Raw genomic sequence first — 16,431 nt, forward strand, 5'->3', positions numbered from 1 at the left:
TAAAAATGTCAGTGGCCTCCACCTGTAAAATCATTCCTATTTTTATCGTTGTCTCATTTTTGCCCATCTAGTGCACCTGTTGTTAATTTCATTAACACCAAAGCAGCTGAAACCTAATAACAACCCCCTCTGCTACTTAACTGACCAGATCGATATCCCAGGAGTTTAATTGTCTTGATGCTATACTCTGATTAAAAAGTGTTCCATTAATATTTTTGAGCAGTGTACGATGTAACCAGCGATCTCAGCAATGGAGAATATGGTAATAGAGAACAGGAAAAAAATTGATAACTTCCTTGGAGGCGGTACCAGAGGGAAAGTACATAATCAACCCAATTGACCACGTTTCTAGCTTCCAGGTAATGCTATCACGGTGAAATGCATAGAGGCGGGGTTACGTGGTTTCATATGTCACAGCTGGTGACTCAACTTCTACTGGTTGAAACGCACACCAATACCCCATGCAGGAGAAGGCGGCCGGTGGCCATAACGAACACTGCTAAGATCGCTGGGTGCCGGCTCAGGCACTGGATTATGTGAGTTTTATTCCCATCTTTGTCATTTTAAGAATCTTATTAATAAAACGGGGTTACGCTATGAAGAGCATTTGATTTCTTTTTTTTTGGAGTACCTTACTGGAATTGAGGATAGTAGGAGAGAATAGGGGATTTGACAGCCCAGTTGACAGAGCGTGTATTTGAGTGCAAGCTGACCCACAAAACATTGGGTCTTTGAGACTGGTGAGTGTCAGTGTGTTTTAGTGGTGGAGAGGATCATGAAGATTTACAGCACAAAGCACATTTTATGTATGATTGGAGCACAATCAGAATAAATCACTGAGCACTACAGTGGACTTGTGTATATTGTTATATGATCTATAAGGATCTGTATCTCCGAGCAAACAAGTGGACTTCTATATGTTGTCATTTGACTAAAGGCCACACTATACTGTAAACGGTTAATATTTGTTTTTCACATAGAGGGATATCAAATTCTAAAAGTCTTTATAGGATACCTAGCGCCCACAACTTATTTTTACTTTAAAACATCTTTTTTAGTTTTGGATAGAGCAGAGAGGGATTAGTTTGCTTGTCAGCTTTTATTGCTCACTGTGCCCGTTTAGGAGATTCACCCTCTCTATTAGTCCTGTTTGCCATTATCATTGAAAGAGAAAGTAAAAGAAAATCCCACATTTTGGGTTGTTCCCAGATAAGTAATAGAGGGGAAATCTTCCAACGGGGACCTGGGGATCCCTAAGGAATCTCCTTAATTTGCAGGGATTTCCTTTCACTTCCTGTTTGGCTATGGAATAGAAAGTGAAGGGAAATTTTTGCAATGGTACACAGATGGCGGAAAAAAAAAAAAAAATCTGACAGAGGTTATAACCCTTCCTGGCTCTATCCAAAGTTCTACTTTAACCCTAACATGCTCTGGAGTAATGAAAACGTTTGTGACCAGATTTCGAAGTTTTGGTATGCTCTGCTTGTCTGCACTGCTGCAGATATGTCATCTCTATTCCAAAAGCTCAGCAGGCATGCTGGTACATATAGTTCCATAGCATTAACTTACAAGGTCTGCTGTTATCCCACAACACTTGTGTTCAAGACTGGCTATTTATCTGCTGTTGATTCAAACAGCTACTTGCCCTATCCCTGCCCAACTAGGATGTCTACCTTTCGATTTAAGATTGGTGCACTGCCTGAATAGCTTGTGTTCCTAGAGCCAGGTCCCCCAGTGTTTCCAAGAGTCCCCAATTTTCTGAGAAGATTCCAGTTGACCCCCAGTCTTTTCTAAGGTCTTCCAAGAAGACTGAGTGACCCCAAAATTCCTAGTTTCCTTGAATTTCTAAGAGACTCTAAGTAACAAAAAATTCCTAGCGTTTCTGTAGTTGAACCCCACCTGGTTCCTTGTAATCTCACAAGTGTCTTTCAGAGCCTTCCATTGTGATCACCATACCCCCAATGTTTCCAGTCTCATCTCCCAGTACCTTCCTGTGTGATTTTCATAACTATAGTGTTCCCAGTGTCATCCAGCCTTTCCCCAGGTTCTTAGGTTCAAGAGATATGGTTACAGAGTAGAAGAATCGCAATTATCAACACAACAGTATTCCTCCAATTATTTTCCAAACCTTAAGGACAGCTTCTTGCCTCATAGGTTAGTTTATATAGAAGCAATGTTTGATTAAACAGTATTTTCACCAAGTAGAGGTTGAAGGAATCTGTATATAAACAGATTCAGAAAACAAAAAGTAGGCATAAAAATGTTTTTTGATATCTAAATCTTTAAGTCTGCCAAAGAGACACTACTTAAGATTACATAAATTGGGAATGTCAAATGAGAGGAAATAAAGGCGGTAGTCTGGGACCAGAGTAGTCTGACTTTACCACAGGTCCAGACCATATAAAGGAGGTCACCATTATCCTATTTTTAACATTTAGGACAAAGAGTTGTGATTCTTTCAAGCATTTGGAACTAAGTGCTGTGTAATAAATTCTATGAAAATATTGCAATTGAATAGGTTTATCTCTCTCGGAAATGACAGCATCAAAATATGTAAATAGAGTTGAGAGCTAAGGCTTATTGCCAAAACGCGTGAGACACTGTATTTTTGCACACTCCACTTGATGAAATAAAGTAATTATTTTTCGGAAAAATAAGTTGCCAGCTCTCTACTCTATATTTCCATGTTCCATTAGTGTTGGGAAGACACTTTGAGCAGGAGCACTGGAATTTGTCTGGGCGTTGTACTTCTCTTCTCACAGTATCAAAATATGGTTTGGAGTATTCTTGCCAATCCAGCTTTGAAATATCTGGAATATCTTTGTGCCATTTTTCCTGAATCTTGGAAATTATTGGGGAATGGAAGCTCAGAGGAGCTGTATAAATTCTGGACTTTGAATAAATGCAGAAAAAAGAAGACGGCAGATAGACAAGTACAACTCATGTAGGACAAAAATGCAGGGAGAGAGAAGTGCAAAGCCGCCTATAGGGAAGTATTGTTTATTGGTAGAGCATTAAAACCACTTCAATACAGGGCACTTTTCAGCTTTTAGCGCTGTTGCATTTTAAATGACAATTGCGCGGTCATGCAACACTGTACCCACACCAAATTTATGTCATTTTCCCCCCACAAATAAAGCTTTCTTTTGGTGGCATTTGATCGCCGCAAGGTTTTTTCTTTTTTGCTAAACAAATAAAAAAAAAAAGACCGAAAAGTTTGAAAAAAAAATTAAAAACTGAATTTTTGTAAAATCTTACCGTAAAATTCATTTCTTGGAGTCCTTCGACAGTCGCCGCCCCTCATAAGTCATCACTATTGGGTATTGACTTCCACTCCGCAGGAGTAGCTAGGCATAAGACTTAGTTAAAAGAACAAAAGCATTTAGCATAGACACACCCATGGGGGCTGTCCCACTGGTCAATACCCCCCTGCAGTAATCCCTCCCAACTCAGTTTGGTAGAATAGCAGTAGGCATACAAGAAAAAACCCCAAAAGAGGGGCGGGGGCGGCGACTGTCGGAAGACTCAGAGAAAGGAATTTTACGGAAAAATTTTACAAAAATTCAGTTTTCTCTTACGTCCTCCGACAGTCGCCGCCCCCCATAAGTCATCTCTATTGGGATGTCCCAAAGCAGTGTAGACATGAGGTGTGGGAGACGTAACCATAGAAAAGGCAACGCAGTACCCACATCAGAGAAAGGAACCTTACACACACAGTAAGAGAACCTTCTGGGCAATAGAAAAGGCTCAATAGGAGCAACAACCCAGGAAAACAAATTACCCAGGGGATAAACACCCCAACAGTCAAGGACCCACAAAAAAACAAGGGTCCCCTATGGTTCTGCCGCACTGAGAACTTTGCGGCCAAAGGAGGCATCAGCTGATGCCAGAACATCAATCTTATAGAATTTGTGTGCACCGACGACCAAGTCGCAGCCTTGCACACCTGGGTCACCGAGGCCTGATGCCGGTAGGACCAGGACGTACTCATTGATCTGGTAGAGTGCGCCTTAACAGGGAAGGGCGGAACCCGTTCCTTCAAAGCATAGGCCTGGACAATCGTCTGTCTGATCCATTTGGCAATGGTCGCCGCCATGCCCTTCCGAGGTCCCTCAGGAAGGACAAAGAGGGAATCCGATTTCCGAAAAGATTCAGTGGACGACAGGTAAACCCTGATCGTCCTGACAACATCCAAATAATGCAACGCAACCTCCTTAGGATGCTTAGGCTTCGCACAAAGTGAAGGCAAAACAATGTCCTCATTAAGGTGGAAGTCAGACACCACTTTAGGTAAAAATGACGAATTAGGTCGCAAGACCACCTTATATCTATGAACCACCAGGTAAGGAGAGCGGCAAGACAACGCCGCCAACTCCGACACCCTGCGAGCCGAAGTGATCGCCACTAAAAAGGCAACCTCAGAGGCAACGATATCTCCTGGATGTTTTCAAAGGGAGCACGCTGTAACACGGACAGAACCAAGTTCAAGTCCCATGGAGGCAAAGGCTCCCTCCGGGGAGGGGCCAAATGTCGCACACCTTGAATGAAGGTGCGAATTAAGGAATGAGACGCCACAGGGTGTTGAAAAAGAACAGCCAGTGCAGATACCTGGCCCTTTATCGTGGCCAGCGCCAGGCGCTGGTCCACACCAGTCTGGAGGAAAGCCAAGACTCTCGTCACCGAGAATGAGCGAGGAGAAAACCCCCTGGACTCACACCAGGCAAAATAAGCTTTCCAGGTACGGTAATAAATCTTACCGGACGAGGCTTTTCTAGCCTTGATCAAAGTAGGAATGACCTCTGAGGAGAGACTTCTGTCTCTCAGGACCTGGCTTACAACAGCCAGGCCGTTAAAGCCAGCGACTGTAAAGCAGGATGGAAGATCGGTCCCTGAGACAGTAGATCTTCCCGCATTGGCAGTCGCCAAGGAGGCTCGACTGCTAGGTGAACAATGTCCATGTACCAGGACCGGCGTGGCCAGTCCGGTGTCACTAGAATCACCAAGTTCGGTTCCGAGGACAGCCTGCGAAGGAACCTGGACAACAACTGAATCGGAGGAAAGGCATACATCAGACGATACTGATGCCAAGGGGCCACCAGCGCATCCGAGGTGTCCGCCCGAGGATCGCACGTTCTTGCCACGAACCTTTCCACCTTGTGGTTTAGCCGAGATGCGAACAGATCCACGGCTGGGGATCCCCATTTCGCACAGCATTTTGAAGACCTCCGGGTGTAGGGACCATTCCCCCTGATCCAGGGTCTGACAGCTCAGATAATCTGCCTGCCAATTCTCCACACCCGGAATGTGAACAGCCGAAATCGCAGGGACATGAGTCTTGGCCCAAGACAGAATGTCGGTCACCTCCCGGGCCGCCCGGGCACTCCTGGTGTCCGCTTGGTGGTTGATGTAAGCCACCGCGGTAGCATTGTCCGTCTGTACCCGTACAGGACGGCCCCGAAGCCGACCCGACCACTGGAAGAGACAAAGTCTGATCGCTCTTAATTCCAACACGTTGATCGGAAGGGAGGATTCCTCCTCCGACCAAGTGCCCTGGGCAGACAGATTGCCCAGGACTCCACCCCAGCCCGACAGGCTGGCATCCGTGGTAATCACTGTCCACAATAACGGACGGAAGGATTTTCCTTCCGACACCGCCGGGGACTGAAGCCACCACAGAAGATCCATTCTGGTCCGGCGACTCAACGAGACACTCAGATCCAAGGACTGCGGTAGTCTGTCCCACCTGGCCAGGATCTCCGCTTGGAGAGACCGAGTGTGAAACTGAGCAAAGGGTATCGCCAGGAAGGCCGACACCATCAACCCCAGGCACCGCATACAGGTCCTGAGCGACGAGGATTCGTTGTCCCTGAGGGACCTGATCTCGTTCTGAAGGATCCGGAGCTTGTCCTCCAGCAGTAGCACTTTTGCTTGAGCAGAGTCCAGAACCATTCCCAGATAGGGAAGACTCTAGAGAGAGTTCAGAGAAGAGCTACTAAACTAGTACATGGATTGCAGGAAAAAACTTACCAGGAAAGGTTGAAAGGACCTTAACATGTATAGCTTGGAAGAAAGAAGAGACAGAGGTGATATGATAGAAACTTTTAAATACATAAAGGGAATCAACTCGGTAAAGGAGGAGAGCATATTTAAAAGAAGAAAAACTACCACAAGAGGACACAGTTTTAAAAGTAATATGAGGAAGTATTACTTTACTGAGAGAGTAGTGGATGCATGGAATAACCTTCCTGCAGAAGTGGTAGCTGCAAATACAGTGAAGGAGTTTAAGCATGCATGGGATAGGCATAAGGCTATCCTTCATATAAGATAGGGTCAGGGACTATTCATAGGATTCAGATATATTGGGCAGACTAGATGGGCCAAATGGTTCTTATCTGCCGACACATTCTATGTTTCTATGAACCGAAGGAGACAACGTCGACTTCTGAACGTTGATGGTCCAACCGAACTCCTGGAGCGTCTGTACTGTAGTCGACAGATCGCACAGCAGGCTCTGACTGGCACTCGATCTTAACAGGAGATCGTCCAGATATCCCAAGACCGCAATGCCCTGTGCCCTCAACAGGGCCAGAACAGGCGCCAGCACTTTGGTAAAGACCCTTGAAGCCGAAGCGAGACCGAAAGGTAACGCCACGATCTAGGCCTTTTTCTAGCAGCTCGTTCAGCCATCAGCACCTCCATTTATGACACCAAAGACGCCACCAGTGGCCAAATTAGGTATAACGGGGGGTTCAGCAGAACTGGGGTCCCCCACCAAGGCTGGGGGGAATTTGCTGTCCTGAGAATCAATTGCAAAAACAATGAGTAAAAGAACTGGCCCCTTAAAAGCGCTGCGGATAGCGCAGCCCACCGCTATAAGCACTATGTACACAGACCCCCAAAAAGGGACAAAACTGAGCCAGGAAGGACAAAACAGAAAGATATGGAAGAGACAGTCTGCAGAGCCCCACAGAGTGTTACCACACGATCGCTGCTCCAGAGGAAAAAGGAAGTGAGGTCACCAGAGGCTGAACTATGTGCTGCAAGGCTAAGGTAAAATGGCTGCCCATAGGAACGAATGAGAGGCTTCAGCAAGATGGCCGTCGACATGTGCTCGGAACGATCGTTCTGCCCCACACAAGATGGAGCCGGATGGCGCCAAAAACACTACATAGCAAGCTATTGTAAAAGCCCACAGTGAAGCCAGACATGCTGCCCACAACCAAAATGGCGGACCGCGCGTTTTTTAGCCGCAGCGGTCGCCTCACACACAGTCTGCATCTCCCAAACACTAAAAAGTGACACAGGAGAGGGGCCCCCACACCACACAGCATCAGCAGTGCATTAAAGAAGACCCCCGCAGGGATCGCATCAGGGAGCCCCATAAACGCACAGACATGAGGGGACACACAGCAACACAGGACTGCCACCCCAGACAGAGGTCCCCACACAGAAAGTACTTACCTGTACCGGATGGCGTGGGGTGCCTCTATGAACGGAAAGCCTCTGTCCTCAGATGACAGGGAATGCCGTCAGCCAAAAAACGCAGGATACTGCAGCACGCAAATGTGTCCAGTGAGGTAGCCACCTCACAGGCTGCATCCCTGCTGCGAGCAGGGATGGGTCGTTCATAGTGCCAGGGCGAACCGTAGCAGAACGCTCGATGGCGGGCTGGGGATCCATCTGACCCTCTGCCCTGGAGAACCAGGGCGGCCAGTCCGATTCCCAGCTCCGCATGATCCATCTTCATCCAAAGATCCGACTAAACTAAAGCTGACAAAATAAACAGCTAGTAAAGCAAAGAAAAAAACTGACATTTTGCAAATAAAAATCTAAGAAAAAGATTAGAAAGGCTGAGACTGAAGCCCCACCACAGGGAAGCCTGACTACTCCTGATTCTAGGCAGAGACAAACTGAGTTGGGAGGGATTACTGCAGGGTGTATTGACCAGTGGGACAGCCCCCATGGGTGTGTCTATGCTAAATGCTTTTGTTCTTTTAACTAAGTCTTATGCCTAGCTACTCCTGCGGAGCGGAAGTCAATACCCAATAGTGATGACTTATGAGGGGCGGCGACTGTCGGAGGACGTAAGAGAAAAAAAAAGTTTTTTTGTTTTTGCTATACAATTTTGTAAATAAGTTTTTTCCTGCACTGATGAGGCTGCACTGGCAGGCACTGATGAGGAGGCACTGATGGGGTGGCACTGATAGGTAGCACTGATATGCAGCATTGGTGGGCACCGATAGGCGGCACTGATGGGCACTAATAGGCGGCACTGGTGGGTAATAATGGGCACTGGTGGGCTGCACTGATAGATGGCAATGATGGGCACTGGTGGGCAGCACTGATGGGGAGGGCACTGGCGGGCTCCCTGAGCCCCGATTGCCATCCCTGGTGGCCATAGTAGGCATCCCTGGGGTCATGGGTGGGCATCCCTGGGGTCATGGGTGGGCATCCCTGGTGATTCTAGTGGCACCCCCCCCCCCCCCCCCCGACGGTCTGCACTGGTAATCAATGATCTGATTACCAGTGCAGACCTCCCCCTGTCAGGAGAGCCATAGATCAGCTCTCCTTTACTCGTGCCTGTCAGGCACGTACTGAGGAAAGCCGATCAACGGCTCTTCCTGTGTACTATGTGATCAGCCGTGATTGGATACAGCTGGTCACATGGTAAAGAGCCTACGAGATCGGAGATGCAGTGTGTCAGTGTGACACGCCGCATCACCGATCGCCGCTCCTGCCGCCGCCATATGACTTCCGGTCAGGATAATGCAACCACATTTCCGCCATCAATCGCCTATAGGGGCGGGCGGAAAGTGGTTAAACTTAAAAACTGATTGCACTCACAAGGTATCCAGTATAAACAAACATGTAGAGCTGACAGATCGCCAGAGCGAGGGAACTCAGTGGTGAGCAGCGAGTGCCGTGTGTCAGTCTCAGCCGTGGCTAGGGGAGTTGGGAGGACGCTGGCTGGTTCCCTCGATGACAGAAGGAATCTGCAGCTGCCAGAGTTCTGTACCACCTGGAGGTGTTCTGGACAATCGGAACGTGTTTCGGAGGCATGGCAATACCTCCTTCATCAGCCTCTTCAGAGTGAAAAGGATGCTTTAAAGATGGCCTCTGACCTCTGCTGTGACAGATCTACCTGTCCAGGCACACTGATTTCTGCTGGTCCCCTCTCTCATCCATCCTACATGAGGTTACCCACAATTGCCTGGGATGGACATGAGAGGAGGGCTGAAAGGGGCCAGTGCAATGCTCTCCGGGGATAACCAAAGGCATGTTTGGACACCATTCCTAACCCGCCTGAAAGTTGTCAAAGTCGACAGCAAATCATAGGCGACGGAGGCAGGGAAGCAAAAGCGATCTACCCATCACCTGTTGGGTCGATTGTCAAGTAGATCGCAATCGATGGGTTGCCAACCCTCTTTCTAGAGAAAGCAAAATACTTTCTTGTATTAAAAGAGGTATAGACTCTAGAGAGAGAGACATAATCATTAGTAAGAAAATGCTGTTCTGGAAAAAGTGCAGAAAGGGGCAACCAAACGGACAAGAGGCATGGAGGATATCAGCTATGAGGAAAGATTAGCTGAACTGGATTTATTCGCTTAAGAGGTGATTAAGGAGGGGGGTATGATCACCAGGCATAAATATATAAGTGGTCCATATAGTGAACTTGGTGTAGACAGAGCTATTCACTTTAAGTTCACCACAAAGGACAACGGGGCACTCTTTATACCTGCAGTAAAAAAAAAAACATTTAACCTTCAAATACAGAACAAGTTTTTTGCAGTAACAGCTGTGAAAATGTGGAATAAGCTCCCTTAGGATGGACGGCTGCACTCCAATGCAAATCACCTTTATTCCGTGTAGTAAAATCAGTACACCATAAAGCAGATGATGGTAAGATAACAGGTAAGAGCTAAAAAAGCTCCCTTAAGAACTAAGTCAAGCAAGATCAGCAGAATGTTTTAAAATTAAACCAAACAATTAGATATTAACATTTATAGGTAACAACACCAGGAATTGTTGATCTACGGAATATCCAAATGCCTTCTGGGGGGATCAGGAAAGATTTTTTTTTACCCTCACTGGAGCAAATTAAAGCATGCTTTATAGGGTTTTTTTTTTTTTTTTTTTTGCAATCCTCTGGACCAATTGTGAGTGTAAGGTTCTGTTTATGGAGGTTTTCTATTTATTTATTTATTCATATTTTTTTCTAAGGGGTGAATCAGATGAACTTGAGTATCTTTTTTAACCTAAGTATGTAACTAGTAAATATTATTAACCTGTCCTGCCATCCATGCCTCTGATCTTTGCTTGTGGAGCTACCCCCACTGATAGGAACTTCCAGGAGTGTCAGACATTTTTGTCCCCCACTGTACACTGTGGTTCTTTACAATCACTAGTTTGTTCCACTTTCAAATGACAACATTGCTGGAAGTTCTGGAGCCAATGTGCCTACATCTGAGGCTCTATACTAATTAATACAAGAAACAAATGATTCCCTGTGCTGAGAACAGTAAACTCTAGCAAAGGGGGAAACCTCAGAATAAAAGAAGCTGGCCCCGTCAGATCGGCATAGTGCTTACATAGTCTGACAAAAGGCACCTAGAGCTTTGGGGCTGACTTACATTTAAGAGCTTAGATTTCAGTATTATTGTGATAAAATGTTTCAGTCACCTAACGCAGGATCCAATCTGATGTTTACAGTATGCGTAGCTACAAATTAAAGTTTATTAAATAAATTACAAATGGGTTAAAACCCCTGTCAGGCATTTTTTTTTGTTACCCATCAGTGAGATTTCACTTCCTATCCCAAAGCTAGAGGAAACCACTTCTTAAACAGTCATCACCAGGACAGTGTCCCTATTGGAAGATTTAACCTCACCACCTGTACCTATTAGAAGATTTCTCCTCACCACCTGTACCTATTAGAAGATTTCTCCTCACGACTTGAACATGTTAACATTTTGGATTTTCTTCCACTTTTTGTAGTGGAGACAATGTCATCAGGACAAATAGAAAGGGTAAATTTCCCCAGACAGCAACAAAGCATCACAGAGGTTATTACACTTTTCCTTCTATTCAACTAAACAAAAAAGTTCTGGCTTCACATACACTTTATTTCACTGACAGTACTCCTTTTATTAGGGAACAGAGATTCAAAAACAGAAGTCCTTACCATTGTAATCCTCCTCTGATGAATAACCAGAAGATGAAGGAGATTTGTCATACGTTGCCTGTCTTTCTGACAAGCCATTCTTGCTGCTGAGGTGGGAAATATCTATCCCGAGCCTTTTCCGTACCAAGTCACTCTCTCCTGCAGAAGTCAAATTGCACAATAAGCACATAATATGATAAAAGGTAACAATATTGCTGGTCGGCTGCCATTGGTCCCGCTCCCCGTCTGAGGGCTGTGTATGCAAACACAAAGACCAGCTACAGTGATTGATTCAGGGTTGCATATCGAACATGAAGAGTTTACTAAACTTAGGAAAATTCTCGTACGACAGAATAAAAAAAAAATAGGAAGTGAGGTCATGTGTTGTAGTGTATTTGTATTGTATTTTCAGACATACTGATTAAATTAAAATCTTAAGATCTGTTATCGTACGAGAACATTTTTGGGGTTGTTCGATCGGATTATATCCGATGAACTGTGGTGATCGGCTCTCAAAAGCTGTGTACTAATGATCCGATTATCGTACGATTGCATGGGAAGCGGTATTTTTAGTATGATTTTCGAATCGCGTGTACTGGCCTTTAGATGAGGGCATCTCCCGGTCATGCAGTTCCTCTTTGGAGGACATACCTTTTGTTATTAAGAATTATAGTCATAGCCCAAAATTGCATTATACCAGTTCCTTAGCGATGGTGTATGTCACTAATATTCTCATGGTGCTTTTCTATACTGTATTGTATGTTTTTACATCCGAGTGGTTTATAACCTTAATAAAAATTATTGGAAAAGAAAAGTTAACCTTATTATTTACCAAACCTTTTTGTATAATGTGCATACTTACAAAGAATGAAAGAACTGAATTTTTGTAAAATCTTACCTGTAAAATTCCTTTCTCTGAGTCCTCCGACAGTCGCCGCCTCTTCATATTCGTCACTAATGGGGTTATTGACCTTTGCTCCGTAGGAGTGCTAGGCAACAGAATATATTAATATCAAAGCTTTTAGCATATCCCACCCCCAGGGGGTGGTCCCCTCAGTCAATACCTCCTTGCTTCCTGCATACCAACTCAGTTTCAGTAGAATAGCAGTAGAGTATACAAACAAACCCCAAAAGAGGGGCGGGGGCGGCGACTGTCGGAGGACTCAGAGAAAGGAATTTTACAGGTAAGATTTTACAAAAATTCCGTTTTCTCTTACGTCCTCCGACAGTTGCCGCCTCTTCATATTCGTCACTAATGGGGACGTCCCAAAGCAGTGTAGACATGAGGGGTGGGAAGAACAGCAGTCGCGCCTAAAGCAACGCAGTACCCACATCAGAGAAAGGAACCTTACCAAAGTAAGAGAACCAACTGGGCAACAGGAAAACGTGCTCAACAGGAGCAACAACCCAGGAAAAAACAAGTAACCTAGGGGTAAAAACACCCCAACAGCCAAGGACCCAAACAAGGGACCCTAAGGCACTGCCGCACTAAAAACTTTGCGGCCAAAAGAAGCATCTGCCGATGCCTGAACATCCACTTTGTAAAATTTGGAGAAGGTGTGAACGGACGACCAAGTCGCCGCCTTACACACGATGATGACAGGCCCAAGACGTACTCAGAGATCTGGTAGAGTGCGCCTTCACAGGCACGGGAGGAACCTTCCCCCTCAAAGCATAGGCCTGCTCAATGGTCTGTCTGATCCACTTGGCGATGGTAGAAGCCGACGCCGCCATGCCCTTCCGAGGTCCCTCAGGAAGGACAAAGAGAGAATCCGACTTGCGAAAGGATTTAGTCGAGGACAGGTAAACCCTGATCGCCCTAACAACATCCAGGGAATGTAAAGCCACCTCCTTCGGATGCTTAGGCTTCGCGCAAAGCGAAGGCAAGACAATGTCCTCATTGAGGTGAAATTCAGAAATTCTCCACCTTATCCAAGTGAATCACCAAATACAGAGACTTGCAGGACAAGGCCGCCAGCTCCGACACCCTGCGAGCCGAAGTAATCGCTACTAAGAAGGCAACCTTCTTGGACAACAAAGACAACGAGATCTCCCTGATATTCTCAAAAGGAGCATGTTGTAACACGGACAGAACAAGGTTCAAATCCCATGGAGGCAAAGGCTCCCTCCTAGGAGGGACTAAATGTCGCACCCCTTGAACAAAAGGTGCTAACCAAAGAGTTAGAAGCCACAGGACATTGAAAAAGAACGGCCAGCGCAGAAATCTGACCCTTAATCATGGCCAACGCCAAACGCTGGTCCACGCCCGCTTGAAGGAAAGCCAACACTCTCGATACCGAGTATGAGCGAGGGGAATACCCCCTGGACTCACACCAGGCAAAATACGCCTTCCAAGTACGGTAGTAAATCTTCCCTAAAGAGGCCTTCCTGGCCTTGATCAAAGTGGGAATGACCTCAGGGGAGAGACCCCTATCCTTCAGGACCTGGCTTTCAACAGCCAGGCCGTTAAAGCCAGTGACTGTAAAGCAGAATGGAATATCGGTTCTTGAGACAGAAGGTCTGCTCGAAGAGGCAAACGCCACGGAGCGTCGACCGCCAGATTCACGAGGTCTGCGTACCAAGACCGGCAAGGCCAGTCCGGTGCCACCAGAATCACCGTTTTCGGTTCCGAGGCCAACCTGCGAAGGAACCTGGACAGCAGCTGAAATCGGTGGAAAGGCATACATCAGACGATACTGACGCCAGGACGTCACTAACGCGTCCGAGGCGTCTGCCCGAGGATCGCGCGTCCTTGCCACAAACCTTTCCACCTTGTGATTTAGACGAGACGCGAACAGGTCCCCCACTTCGCGCATAACATCTGGAAAACATCCGGGTGAAGGGATCATTCTGCCTGGTCCAGGGTCTGGCGGCTCAGATAATCCGCCTGCCGGTTTTCCACCCCCGGAATGTGAACTGCAGAGATCGCCGGGACGTGCGTCTCGGCCCAAGACAGAATGTCGGCTACTTCCCGAGCCGCCCGGGCACTCCTGGTGCCCCCTTGGTGGTTGATGTAGGCCACCGCTGTGGCATTGTCCGTCTGCACCCGAACTGGACGGCCCTGAATCCTGTCCGTCCAACGCAGAAGACAGAGAGATATCGCTCGCAATTCCAGAATGTTGATCGGAAGGGAGGATTCCTCCTCCGACCAAGTTCCCTGGGCGGACAAAACGCCCAGAACACCACACCAGCCCGACAGGCTGGCATCCGTGGTAATCACCGTCCACGACAACGGATGAAAGGACTTGACCCCCGACACCGCCGGGGACTGGAGCCACCACAAAAGACCCCTTCGGGTGAGATGGCTCAATGACAGCAGCAGATCCAGAGATTGCGGACGCCCGTCCCACTTGGCCAGGACCTCCGCCTGAACCTCCCGTGTGTGAAACTGGGCGAAGGGAATCGCCTCGAAGGCCAAAACCATCAATCCCAGACACCTCATACACGTCCGGAGGGACGAGCACTGATTGTCCCTGAGGGACCTGACTTTGCACTGAAGTGTCCGAAGCTTGTCTTCCGGCAGGAAGACCTTCGCCTGAACAGAGTCCAGAATAATCCCCAGGTAGGGAAGACGAACCGACGGACACAACGTAGATTTTGGAAAATTTATCGTCCAGCCGAATTCCTGCAGAGTCTGCATCGTGATGGACAGGTCGCGGACCGAATCAGGATATCGTCCAGATACCCCAGGACAGAAATGCCCTGGGCCCTCAGTAAAGCCAGAACCGGCGCAAGCACCTTGGTGAAAACCCGCGGAGCCGAAGCGAGACCGAAGGGTAACGCCACGAATTGATAATGATCCTCCGCAATGGCAAATCGAAGGTACCTCTGGTGACCCTCGAAAATGGGGATGTGTAGGTACGCATCCTTCAAGTCGATGGAGGCCATGAATTCCCCCGGAACCAGGGCAGCCACCACCGAGCGCAGGGATTCCATGCGAAACTTGCGAACCCGCACAAAGCGGTTCAGAGCTTTTAAGTCCAGAATCGGACGTACTTTGCCCTCCTTTCTGGGCACAGTGAACAGATTGGAATAGAACCCCCGAAATCTGTCCCGATGAGGCACCGGAACCACCACTCCCTGGGCCCGCAGGTCCCGCACCGCCAGGTGCAGATCCCGCAAGCGCTCCGGAGTCAGCTGAAGGTTTGAGGGGAAAAATCTGCCCGCCGGCCGAGAGAGAAACTCGATCTTGTATCCAGATCGAACGATTTCCAGAACCCACCTGTCCCGAACGCGGTCCAGCCAGGGTTGAAGAAAACCGAGCAAACGTCCCCCCACCCCAGAAACGGGTGAGGGCGCCCCTTCAGGCCGCATTGTTATGGGTAGCGGAACCGGACTGGCCGGACTTCTGCTTACCCGCCCACGGCTTCTTCTGAGAGCCTTGGCCCTTGAAGGGCTTGCCCTTATAGTGTGACCGAAAGGCACGAAAGGACCCCTGAGAGGGCCTAAACGATGCATTCTTCTTACCACGAACAAACTTATTCTTGTGAGATTGGGGCAAGAGAGTGCTCTTACCCCCAGAAATACCCTTTATCAGAGTATCCAAAGATTCGCCAAAAAGGCGGGATCCCGCGTAGGGCAAATTTGCCAGAGTCTTGCGAGAAGATTGGTCAACCGACCAACATTTCAACCATATCAGGCGACGGTTCAAGACCGCCACACTAGAAAGGCGCGCCGCCAAAGGGACTAAATCCAAGTCCGCATCACACAAATACATGACACCCTGATGAATCTGATCCACCATAGCCAAAGTTGTCGGCGGGGCAGAGTCAGCCACCAGAGTGCGCTTGAGCACCTGCGTCCAATCCGCAATAGCCTGGGCTGCCATAATGGAAGCAAAAATAGGCTTCAGCATAGAGCCAGCAACCGTATAAGCATGACGGGCCAGAGATTCCAATCTCCTGTCCGTCGGGTCCCGGAACACCGGGGTATCCTCAGCAGGGATCGCAGTTGATTTATTCAAAATCACCACCGCGTGATCCACCTGAGGTGGTACACACCAACGCTCATCAGTAGCTGGTGTAAAGGGATAACGCAGTTTGAACCTACTCGGTACAGCAAAAGGCTTCTTTAAATTGCGCCATTGCTCATCAACCGCGCGCTGAAATTCCGTAGAGCAAGGAAAAACCTGCGATGTTTTGCGTTTCCTCTGCGTCCCATAAGAGGACATCAAAGCAGGAGGACATGGTTCCTCCTGCAAATGCAGTGTTTGCTTGATAGAAGCAACCAACTCATCCATGAGTGCAAGCTCTTCAGACGAGCCAGGGGGA

The 16,431-nt window shown here is 47.6% G+C and overlaps 1 protein-coding gene across 3 annotated transcripts in view; it reads right to left on the bottom strand.

Moving 5' to 3' along the window:
• Nucleotides 1-16,431, bottom strand: part of SUN2 (Sad1 and UNC84 domain containing 2) — a 304,040-nt gene that overhangs the window by 257,036 nt on the left and 30,573 nt on the right. For all 3 annotated transcript variants that reach the window (XM_082266172.1, XM_082266170.1, XM_082266171.1), the window contains exon 5: nucleotides 11,183-11,320. In XM_082266172.1, coding sequence (XP_082122298.1) covers nucleotides 11,183-11,320 — 138 coding nt within the window. The remainder of the gene's footprint in view (nucleotides 1-11,182; nucleotides 11,321-16,431) is intronic.

This window comes from Pelophylax lessonae (assembly GCF_965119305.1).
Source record: "Pelophylax lessonae genome assembly, chromosome: 8".
Classification (NCBI taxonomy): Eukaryota; Metazoa; Chordata; class Amphibia; order Anura; family Ranidae; genus Pelophylax; species Pelophylax lessonae.